Source organism: Trichoplax adhaerens, genomic scaffold (assembly GCF_000150275.1).
Source record: "Trichoplax adhaerens TRIADscaffold_30 genomic scaffold, whole genome shotgun sequence".
NCBI classification, from domain to species: Eukaryota; Metazoa; Placozoa; class Uniplacotomia; order Trichoplacea; family Trichoplacidae; genus Trichoplax; species Trichoplax adhaerens.
Window position 1 is genome coordinate 437,304 of NW_002060970.1, and position 13,160 is coordinate 450,463.

General features: G+C 30.9%; 1 protein-coding gene across 1 annotated transcript; it reads right to left on the reverse strand.

Annotated features, from left to right (window-relative positions):
- Positions 1 to 7,568: 7,568 nt before the first annotated feature.
- On the reverse strand, positions 7,569 to 10,283 carry TRIADDRAFT_61882 (uncharacterized protein; the record flags this gene model as incomplete). The annotated part of the gene is made up of 5 exons (XM_002117819.1): positions 7,569 to 7,715; positions 8,821 to 9,140; positions 9,304 to 9,478; positions 9,676 to 9,986; positions 10,205 to 10,283. 5 exons carry the CDS (start codon positions 10,281 to 10,283, stop codon positions 7,569 to 7,571), a joined length of 1,032 nt encoding a protein of 343 aa, XP_002117855.1.
- Between the last annotated feature and the right edge of the window lie 2,877 nt (positions 10,284 to 13,160).

The window sequence follows — 13,160 nt, forward strand, 5'->3', positions numbered from 1 at the left end:
GATTTTTTATTAATTTTAAAATGAAAACTATCTCAAATACTAACATCTATTAATCATCAATAAATAGGAAAAAGATTTGCAGATGTATCGAATTTGTGATACACGAGTACATTAAATACATGATTGGTTGCAACAATTTCCCAGCAGAATAGGAAACCTTTCTTAGAAATAAGACTATGAAATTGAAATGAAAGATAAAAGTATTCTAAAGTTAGCTAGGCGTTAGAGACATTATCCGACTTATAGGATTAAAAGCAGCGCTAAATAATCGAAATACTTTAACTTCTTATTGCCCTAAGATTTTATCGATGTTTTGTAGTCCAAGTAATGAGAATTGATAAAAAATTTCTAGCAGTATCAATATACGAAAATATTGTATTCCTGGTTAGTTTCCCTCATTATTAACGATGTTACTATCAATAAAGATTCGCCGTAATCTTACATTTGGGAACTAATTTTAAGAAAGACATGTTATCTTGAAATTTTACGCCAACGATAAATTTTTGACACTTTAATTGAAAGCCATTATAGCTTTCTATAAGCTTGATATCATTTTAAATGGCAGAAACTGTCATCAGGGAAAGTGATTATTTTTAAAACATTGCTTCAAAACTAGGCTATGATAACATGATCTATTGATTCATGTATTTTTCCTATTTTAAAATGAATTATTTCGAGGAAACTATCTTTATGATATCTTATAGGTAAAATAGTATTGCCTCAACATAGCAAGGTATATGTAAAGAGAATTTGGCTCGTTTGACTATTCGCTCTAAAATAGATCTTCACTGCTATCTTAACTTTGCTCGCCAGCACAGATCATCACGTAATAATACGGATTTCTTTTGTAAAAAAAGGTCTATGATCAAGGACATGATCTACAAAAGTTTGATCATCATGCACGGTGATGATATAATATAGGAAAATTGCTTCTTTCAAAAATCCTTTATGTAATCATACTCCGAAAAGGATGGTTATTCATGTCTAAAATAAGCAATTATGAATGGCTCGTATCTTCAACCTTAAAATGTTATAGCCATAAATTGTTTTGATAATTCTATACGAACATGATATCGAATTTGGGTGATTTTCATTTTATTCAGTTCAGGATAAATCTGACTTCATCAAACTAGGAACATCCACTTTAGATTAATGATATTCTTTCAACTAGTAATGTATTAAAAGTGTATATAGACTGAATCAGTTTTTCAAATAGGTCAGTTTCGCAAGCTAATTTTGATTTAAAAAATCAATCTATTTTATAGAGTTTTATAATCTCGATTCAAGGAATAGTAGGATAACATGGTTAGTAAAGTAGATGGAACTCTACATTTTAATGTTACTCTGTAACGTGCTTTCAAGTAGATAGGAATTGGAGGGAGTTTAATGCACGACTCTTTCAATAAAAGTTAGGCCTCATAGGACCTGAAAAATAACTGACAGATGAGCTAAGTAAACATTTTAATCAAAGTCATGATGAATAAGAAATTTCTATTCTTAAATTGATCAATTTGAACTTGTAAAAAGTAATCTGTCGCGTTATCGATATGATGCGCAGGTTGCTTTAGTTAGCTAAATTAAATTCAAAAGACAATCCATTTATCAAAATCCTATCATGATAGAACTTTGATTGCATGGACCGGAACAAAAAAAGTTCATCACGTAAGTATATTGGACTAACCTCAAAGTTAAACAGTGTGGTTGGACGGCCAGTTGCAGAAGTAGATTTACTAATAAGATAATCAAGTTGGAATGAGACTATAAAGAGGCATTATGATGAAGGAGTGGACAAGACGTTACCATGGAAATAATTGAAGATGTTATTTGCTCACTGTTATGCACGCTAATATTATTGATTTGACTCTCACAAACAAGGTTAGATGTATCTACAGCACGTTGATGCAATAAATCGAATTAAAATCAATAAGAATTTAGATATCGGATAGTAATTCTATGTCCAATCATCGTGTTATGGGCCTACATTGCAAATAATAGACCGTCCATCTTTAGTCTTTCATGGATATTTCTCTGTGACAGCACATACGAGTACTTAGATTTAATTTTTTATCGATCTGATGGTAAACCTTTACTTTTGCGGCGGCGTTGATCAAACGATGTTATTAATTTATTTGTTCCTATCACCATTGATTAAGCGTGTGATTCCGTGTACAAAATGTGGCCTAAGCTCAGTTTTTCTTCTTATTAGAGCCAATCTTCATATTTAATTTATCTTTAGTGGTAAGATAGATAAGTTTATGATAGTCATGCTAAATTACATCTGGATTAAAAATATCTATCGAGATATCGCTTAGGGTGAAAAAATATTAAGATTTTTAGACAGTTTTAGTTTAGTTTTGATGAGTTTTGATTTAGTGATTTTACAAAATGCCAAGTAATTTTGTAAAATGACGGATTTTTTAATAAATGCGGTAACAATTTTATTGTCAAATTGAATGAGATGAAAGCATCTCTCCAAACTGATCAATTTTCCCCATCATTACTTGCTTTTAGATATACATAACTCAGTGTACAAAATGTTGGCTGAGCTCAGTTTTTATTCAATGATAAGGTTAAGGTCTGCCTTAATATCTAATCTATTATCACCATTAGTGTTAAGACAAAAAAATTTACGAGAGCTATTGTTTCATACACCATGATTAAAAATAGCTATCTAAATATCACGTTGGGTAAAAACTATATTCATAATTTTAAGTAGTTTTAGATGAGTATAGATGAATTTTGATTTAGTGCTTTAAGCATCGAAGTGATTAGGTTAAAAATTTTACTCCAAGATGATTGGTTTCCGCACCATTACTTGCGATTAGATATGATATCAGTAAATCTTAATTAATTAATATGATTGATAATAGAACATTTTTATCCCATTTATTTTCTTGTGCATATATATTTTAATTTTATGTAGTTTTAATTAAAGGTATAATCAGTCTAATTAACCTCACGTAGACTACTACCTTGATTGGTAAAGCGTTATTTAAAACTGCCGGTGGCAGTATGTAATTAAAAGCAGATGATCGTTGATAATCATTCGAGTTACCTTTTCTTTATAGTTTAAGCTCTTAACATAAGAGATAAGCATCATCTGGACATAAAAATTATAATTTCATATAGCAAATGTAGACTTAAGTCTTTATTTTGTAAGTCTGTAAAGATGACAAGCCACATTTTATTTGAATTTCATAAAATCATAAGGACTGTTGCAATATCATTTAGACTAATTTTAAAGATAAATGTAGCTTATCTAAATAAAATTAGATTAAAGCCGCAGAATTAATAACTAAAATCCTTTGAAAGAATATAATCAATGTAATTAAAAAATTAAAATCTTATAGAATGCCTTGATAAAACATTCTTATGTTGTGATTACGCTACCATAACCTATAGATATGGCTTGATTTTTAGATTTCCTTAATATTTGTAGACATTTAACTAATATGTTAAGGGGGAAGGATATTTTTAGCAAGATATATTTGGGAATTTTTTGTGATCAATGTTACTATATTTCATAGTTCAAAGCTTGGAATAATATTTAGTAGTCATAAAGGCGGTCTTAACGATTTATTATAATTCTCACTATATTTTTAGTTCAAAGCCTGGAATAATATTTAGCAGTCAGGAAGCGGTCTTCTACTGCTACTTCGGTACCTGTGATCAGCGACTGCATTTATAGAACTGAAAATTTCTAGTTTATTATGTCCAGGTAGTAAGTCTACAGTAGTCTTATTACTTTATCTAAGATTGATATTTATTAAATCGACTGTACTTAAATAGATGTGTAATAAAACCTGTTCTACCAATGTTAATTAGAGTATACTGCTTGGCTTTTACAACTCTTGAGGTTCGCAATCGTCTAACTCAAAATCTGAGTTATTGAAATTTAGCTAATCTATAACGTGATACAAGATCAGATAAATAGTATGTTAACGTCAAAAGTATCGTTCATTAATAGAACGCTTGACAAAGTAAGAATTCGATTTTGTTCCCTCATAATAGCAGTCGACAGTGGCTACAATAAACCAGATAATCGATTTTGTCTCCACGATAGCAATTTCAAATTATTTAACATTTTGTCACAATTTTACTTCTGTGACAAGGTAACGTACAGTAAAAGTCTATAAGCAGCTACTGACCTAAACGCCCTCTTACTTAATGTTAAACACACAGAGGAAAAGACTGTAAAGATGAAACTTTTATTAGCAAAGATACATCTACAACTTTTTACCGCCACTGAGCTCAAATGTTTCCGTTTATATAGGAACCGTCTAATTCGTAAACAACAACAGTATTATTGTTATACCTTACCAGGAGAAACATCTCGAACTGAGATGATCCTTTTTACATAGCTTTTCTATCAGTAAATATTTTGAATCTCTTACTCATACTTAATTTTAATCTAAGCTCGTAGGTTATCTAATTCAACTATCATCAACTAGAACTTGAATCATCTTACTGCTATCTGTCACACAATAACAATCAATATCAAGTATGTAATGAACTATTACAAACAACATCCACGTTAAGGCATTAATTACCTTACCCGGCACTACAAATATGGATATTCTCCATACTAGTTACTACTGTACTTAGTAAACTATCCTAATGAAAGGCAACACCGTAATACATTTATATTAGACATTACACAATAACATCACCTAATATAGCCGACTGCTGTGGGCTTATATGAATATTATAAGTACGCTTACAACGTTTCATCGGCAATCATGAAATTACCTTATAAGCATAGTAGGCAATTCTTCTTCTTATGGCTACCGAACTTCAATTACTACTGTAATTAGCTGAAACTGCTACAAGATCACACAAGTAATTTTATAATAGCAGAGATACTGATTTTCCATCGATTGAGATACTATGTAATAGTGCAACAAGCTCTGTCAGACAAGGTAAACTTCCTACAACAGCAGATCTTAGAAAGAAGAACTAAGAACAACGATGGCAGAAAAGCGAAGCAACTTAAATGCGTTATCTGATTTTTTTACAATATAATAATTGCGAAAAACATCACTTAACACTAACAAAACTTAGTGTGAGAATATAATTCTAAGATTGGTATCACATTCTACGAAGCTGAAATCAACATACATGAATTATCACAAACATTACTTATATGTACCTGGTATCGTCAACAGCCATAGATTTTGGCATTATTTTTAAGTTATCTAATTTACTTCTATATAATTATAATATATCGACAACGATAGTTTATCTAACAGCTTCACTGCAGGATAGTCTCAAGCAATTTTCTATCATTTCCTATAGAATAGTTAATATTATACTGAAAGATCTTGGCATCAGATTATTCTTTTAATTCGACATGAATGTGCGGTAAGCAGTACTTGGAGTGAGATAATTTTAAATTAGCCATGACTAAAGGCGTAGTCTAGAGAATGATATGTGGCGTTTTCCGTGCAATATTTAGTATTTTGTTTCAGGATTTTAGTATCAAATCATACTAATTAGCTTATGTCCAAAATGCTAATGTAGATAGTATTGCGACTTTTCTAATAGAATAACTAATGATTTACTTGTCCTTTTTAACACTAAATTGTACTTGTAATTGTACAGGCGTACTTGGTTGAATGAAATTTGCATCGTTACGTGGGAAACAATATGATCATTATCCTATCTTTTCGTATTATGTTAAGATTTTGAGTAAATTATACATAGAACTTATTCTTTACCTTAAGTAAAAAGTATCATGAGTTCTTTTGTTGGCTTACAATCTCAGTGAATAACTAGATGGTCTGTTATTATTGTCTTAAACATCTTTCAATTCGTATCGTTCAACTTCATGTCATTTTGAAAGATAATAGCAATAAAAGCATTGCATACAAAAGTATAATAAAAGTCTTGGACATGAACGAAGTACTACTAACAATAGCGAATCTTGTTTCTTACAGCGTCAAATAAAGCCTCTGATATAACAGAGTGCCATAATAAATGTTAAACATATTTATATATTGGTTTATTATAAATAATACAGTTAGAAAAGTACCAATCTTAGGTTGAATTTAAGCTGGTAATAGTGGTTTTAATGTCATGCCAATGCGCTTATTCTATCATGCTTATCTGTCACGGTACGAACTACCGTGAAGAAATAGCTCTTTAAATTTGATCAATGTAATATAGTGATAATATATTACAACTAGTTACTTACAATAGGAATTACTCTATGTGATATAAACCAATCATGAAATTCCAAATTTTTAGAAAGATAAGGGCTTTATTGAATCTTATACAAAGAATAACTACACACAGCTCTACTCTAGCCGAATACTACTACTAAAGACTTCTACAACGAACTAATAGAATAATCTAACGTTGCATGCTTTTATACTTTTCGTAGCATTCGCAGCTACAATCCGCATGGTAACCTTTTACCTTATTTTACACATAGTTAAATTATTCTTAGTAAGACTGTTCTACTGCGGACCATCATTAATCCAATATGGATACGACTACAGTACTTACGTAGACATTATTCACACCAGTCCAAGCATAATGAATTAACCATATCCTAATTTATGATTTACAGTTCCATTTTTACCTATAGCCTTATTAGTAACTTAACACTTTAGTGTACATGGTCATCTGTACTCTAGCATAGAGTCTACACCACTACAGTCTATAGTTATAGCTGCCGAATATCTCTTAGGATAAATATACAGTATACCGTACATTATACTACACATGGCTAACAGTCTACAATCACAATACTAAGTTACACTACACTCTAATTATAAATGTGTTACTGTAAATTTTATGCTGTGCTGTAATGTGCACTGAAATGATTTAGTGAATGGACATATTGTAGTCCGACTGTGAAAAATTCGTTAGTAGATGTTCTCACCTTAGTATTTTTATAAGATGACTCATGAATGTTAGCTGCTGTAGAAGGGTATATAAGCGCGTCAGATAGTTGAATAAAGTAGTACTCAATTGTCTAGTGGAGTTTAACATAGAATTAAATGCGTCTAAATTCTTGTGAGTAGGGATACTGAATCCGCAGATTTTATTGATTTAGAGATTTGTTTTACGTTATCCTTGTCACGAAGCTAGTTTGTGACATTATCTTTAGCTATACTTATTCCATTAAGATCTTTGCAAGTATCATCAACATTTCTGGAATAAAATAGTTTAAAAATGCGTCGCTGAAATTTTTTATTTGGTAAATACGAGTCTATAATACAAGGAGATATGCCCAATCGATACAGATGATGATAGGTCAGTAAGTGCATTGAAGACATACTAATGAATCGGTTACATATTTCTAGCAAATTTAGAATGACTTTCATTAATTAAGACAATAAAAGGATATACCTAGAAATCAATAAATTCATTAATTATTTGGATGAAATTTCATAATACTAATTTATGCATTTTAACTAGCACTATAATTATCCCTAATTCTAAGCAGAAATTAGATTACTATGATTTATTGCATTTTGGTTTTCTTAATTACTAGATTTTAAAGTTAAAATTGGAGTTAGATTGTGTTCATATAATCTAAAATTTTCCAGTGCTAGAAATAATTAGTACAAGGGGCAACCATAAAGTTCTAATCTCATACAAGGCGCTGATATATATTGCAATGGGTAGATCCTAAGCCTTCTAGCGTGAAAAGCCTCCTTTAGGTTATGGGTTTTGATATCTCTTCTTGTGATTCCACCAGCGAAGTTCTAGAATAATGCATATATTGTAAATTCTAGTTATTTCTGATTCAATTACATATAAAATATATCTAAGATAAGATATTTTTGTTTTAATAAGTGAGCAAAATACAACTGAAAACTGTAGTAAACGATATTTTATTTGCTCATTTTATGATATCATTGATGTTATTAGTTGAAATAATATAGCACCTGATCCATTTTAAATTATCTCTTATGCTCTTTCCTATCATTGATCTGTGTAGTGCTTTCAGCTAATTACACTCGTAATTGAAGTACGGTAACATTAAGAAGTAGAATGGTCTGCTACACTTATAAGGTAATTCCACGATTGCTGATGATAAAACGGTCTACTTAAAGTAAACGTACTATGTGCGTGAAAGGCCGCAGTAAACAGCTACATAAGTTGATGCTTTTGTGTAATGCCTTAATATAACTGTTAGTTAATATAAAACTGCTATCTTGGAGACGAAATCGATTATCCGGATTATCTTAGCCACTCTCGACTCGACTGTTATTATAAGGTAAGAAAAGTGAATTCTTCTCTTGTCAAACGCTTTATTAATAAACGATACTTTTAAGGTTAAACATGTTGTTTATCTGATCTTGTATCTCGTCGTAGATTTGCTCAGTTTTAATAACTCAGATTTTGAGTTGGATTAATGCTTCAGAATTGAAGTTGATTATTGATTATCCGGTTTATTCTAGTCATTTTCCACTACCTTATGAGGGAATGAAAAGTGGATTGTTCTGCAACAAATGGACTCATCATGAAATTTATTTTGAAGGATAAAGGCAATATTGACCACTTTCCGTCAAGTTACAAATTTTTACTATTTTAATAACTCAAATTTCGACTTTGTTGATTGCAAAAATCAAGGATGAAAACCATTTCATCTCAATTGTATAGAGCTCTATTTATCTTTCTAGTAATAATATAATAATAAATAGATTGGTCATTTTAGATATGTTAAATGGGTAGGTTATGATTTTCTAAATTATTGGAATAAAAATATTTTGAAACGTAGGCTTTTGATAAAGTTTTGATAGCAATTCATTTCTTATACATTATTCTAAATATTGAGCAATTATCTTCAATTATCTTCGCATTTACCTCCGGCTTCGTCGAATTAATGGCTGTATAATTTTTCCAAGAGATTTCTGGTATATCAATAGAGAACATCATTTGAAACATGCTTACTCCGGAATTGGATTGACCTTGTGCCGCGATAGCAGTTAATGTTGCATTTCTTAATAAATCTATTTCAAGATAATCTTTTCCAGGTTGGAAGTAATTTGGGCGAATACACCAAGCACTTGCGCGTTTCAGTCGAGCAAATTTTGGAGTTGTTGAGATAAAAGTTTCCCCTTCTCCATAGATTTGACTATCATTGATTCTAGCGTCGCTCATCCCAAGTGATACATTGCATGGCGCTGTTGAAAGTGATCCCAGTTTAATAACGTAATAATGATTAGCGTACCGAGAGAATATGAATCGTGAGTAATATTGTTAGCAGAACTAGGCAACTATTTCATGAGTAGCAACGAGCAGATATTGAAATGTTTAATTAGCGCTTTCGAACACTATTGAACCTACCATCTGTCGTTGCAGGCGCAGGAGTAAAATCAATCGCTGAGCAACCATAAATTTCTAATCTCATACAAGGATTGTTTACAAATTGTAAAGGATAAATACGTATATAACGAGTAAGCACTCGGTTAGGCAATCTTGTTAAAATACTTTCTTCTCCATCAGCCCTGCCTATAAATTCCTAGCAAATGATAGAAATTCAATATTTACATGCGTATCCTAGCAGAAGAGTAATTTTTTATCTTTTTGCTATCTTGATTAAGCTATTGGTGCTTCATTATTTTATGTATATATTTTAGTCTCTGGAATTATAATCGTATAACGTAAATCATTTTACTAGTTGAGTCATCAAATATAATTCAAAGACTGGTATATAACCTTGGGGCCTCCGTTTTCCAATATAAATTGGCAAGAGGAAGTCTCGGCAGTTGAACAATATTGAGTGTAATAGGATGTTGCTCCTGATCTTGATTGACCTTGAGCTTCGATAGCTGTTACGTTGACTGCTTGTAAAAAATCGATTTGCAAATAATGCGAACCGGCAACGAATTGCGAAGACATTATACACCATGCACTACTGGAAAATAATCGAGCGTACTGTGCGGCAACGCCCGATGTAGTTGGACCAGAACTAAATAGTTGACTATTTTTAATAGCGCCATCCCTTAGACCAAGCGGTCGATCACATTCTGGAAAGAACAAAATCATGCCCAAAGAATATTAGACTAGAAAATCATATACGTTACCAGTTTGTTTGAAATAGATAATTTAAAAGTAATCCATCTTTAATTCTATTAATACTAAAAAATGAAAATAGCAAAGCAAATATTCAATTTTGTCGAGATTAAACAGTCAATAACTTGCTTTTGAATTAATAAAGTCGGTCCTGCAAAATTTCGATACAAACCTACTGTCTGTGCTTCCACCGGAAGGTTTGAAAACGTTATAACTGTGGTGAAGAAAAGGATATAGGCGAGAAAACCCATGCTATCTAAATATGCCGATTAAATCCTATCGATGACTGTATAAAGTGGAACCTCATATATGAACTAGCCGGACAAAATGTTGCTGATCCAAGCTGTTGGATTTCTGTAGTAGGAATTAACTTCATATAAATGTAGAAAAAGAGATTTATATTTCTGAATTTTGAAGATAGATGCAAGAAAGAGTGGCTATCCTATAGCATTACACACTTTAAATTTGTGGAGAATTTATGGACTAACAGGTAATTAAATCATTATGAAATTTTTATGAAGTTCTAGTACGCTATTAACAATTGCAAAATGATCTATTAGTTTATAAATATATTTTATTGATTAACAGATAATTAAGTCATTGTAAAGTTTTCATATGAAGTTTTAGTATGCTATCTACAATTGCTAAATGACCCATCAGTCCATTTTTATGGATTAACAGATAGTTAAGTCATTGCGAAGTTTTCAGAAGAATTTCTAGCATGCCATTCACCATTGCAAAATGATCTATTACTTGATTTTTTCTAGGTTGGCCAATAACTAAGTCATTACAAAGTTTTTATACAAATTCCTAGAATCCTATCCATAATAGCAAAATGATCTATTCATCTACTTCTTTATGAATTAGCAGATAACTAAGTAGCTACGAAGTTTTCATATGAAGTTGTATTATTCCATCCACAATTGTAAAATGAGCTATTAGTCTATTTTTTAGGAATTGGCTGATAGTTACGTTATATGAAAGTCTAATATGCTATCCGCTATTGCAAAATGATCTATTCCGAAAAAAAAGTTAAGGAGAGATTTATTGATAATACAGTCTTCCATGTAATCACAAGAAAGTCAATGGCTGCTATGTTTGATTGATAAACGAAATTTTTAAAATTTGTGGTATATCTTATTAAAAAGCAGTCAATGAATAAAGATATTGATGTAATTCTCTTCTATTAGAAGACATTACACGCTTACTTTATAATAAGTAGATTTACTCAACTATTATAAGTTGCTCATTTACGCCAATTGAAAGTTTATGTACGATAAATTGATTCGAATATCGTCATGACAGGGATTAAAACTTTCAATTATAAGGTTTAAATCGTTCAAGCAATGAAATTAAAGTTTCTAGAATGAAACATTTATTACTGATAGTGTTCTTAGATAGAGTAAATTTGCCGCAGACAATGATATACGACTAGTAAATGATCTTTAAATTAAGTTATATCAATTCAAAATGTTTTCCAATGCTGCTAATGTAGTTGAATCTTCTGCTGAAATCGATAAATTAAGGCTCTGACTAACAAATGATGAACATGAGTTGCCACATTTGTTAATGTCATCTTATATCACTGTGGCAGTGTTATATACTGTATTAGAGTAGAAATATCTATGTTAGGATAATTCTGTTAGCCTATCCTTATTCAGTGAACTTCTAATTTGGATATACTGCCATTTAATATAGCACTGACTTTTTATGATAGTGACACATATACACATACTGAAATTAATCGTTATAATAGGGAATGCAAATTATCTACTTACAGTTCGAATCATTGTGATTGTAACTTACTTATGGTAGATTGTAAATTATCGTGGAAATGTTCCGTGACAGCACATATCGTAATCTGACTATTCTGTATTAGTCATCAGATGCCTAAGTTAGTAAATACTGTTGTCTGTATTAAGGGAGCAGTAGCTACAATTAATATCTAATTCAGTAAATGATTCCAAAGTTAATCATACTAACTATGACTCATGAACTATTGAGGAATAGTATATAAATGCAGTATATCGTGCAATAAAGTGGATTCTCAAACTTAGTGTTTAACGTAAAATACGAGGCGTTTAAGTCTTTGTGTAGTCTGTTAGTAGAGCAAAAGTGTTTCTGATAGTACAGATATCGTTCCTTGATACTTGGTTCAAGGAATTGACTTATTGATCGTACATTACGTTATCTTGTGGCAAAGCTGTTTTGTGACAATCACAAATTCTTTAATTTTAAATGTATGCTTGTTAAATCCTGTCATTTGCTTACAGAAAAAAATTATGAACTACTTACGATTTTTATCGCTAAGTTGAGAGGTCTGATACCGCCGAATTTACACCGTAGTAAATTGCTGAGAATTATCACCTTTAAAATATTTTAGATATACAAATCTCGTTACGAAGTCAACGTGGTAGCGTTTAATCCAAAGTCAAAAAGATCATTCAAAAGATGAATGCTTGAAAGTATATTTGTCTTCGCTGTTATAGATCCTTAGAATCCACTGGATATCCAAATTGCATGGTTTTGATTGGCGAATACTAATGCTTTGCTATTTTATAAATATGACTTAGGAATTGCAAATAATGTCAAAATTAATCTCTAAAAAAATGAGCTTTTATAAGTAGGCGTTATTATAAAAATACATATAGCAGCGAGAAAGTTTAATTAGTACTTCACATACATTTTAATGCTTGGTGTTAGTAGCAGTGTAAGGTGTCTACAGTATAATTCTGTGGATGGCCTATATCTCTTAAAGGTTCTTTATATCCAACTTGATTGACAGCAACAGAATAGACTAATTTTACCAATGCCATTCTGTATGATAGCGAATTTTATTTCAATGAGTATCAGATTTTGATGAGTGCGAATTGATCTGATTAAGAAATCGAAGAAAGTTTAATTAGTTTGATGAGTAACTCACGTACTGTGTTAACTCAATAGTAGTAGCAGATTGATCTACTAATTTATACGTGCTCTTACTCTTACTGTATAATTTTTTGGACAGCAAATATTTGTTAAAAGAGATTCTTTAAGTCCAAATTGGTCGATTAGAATAATTTTACTAATACTATTCTGTACAATAGAAAATTTTATTTCCATGACTATTAGATTTTGATAACTGTAAA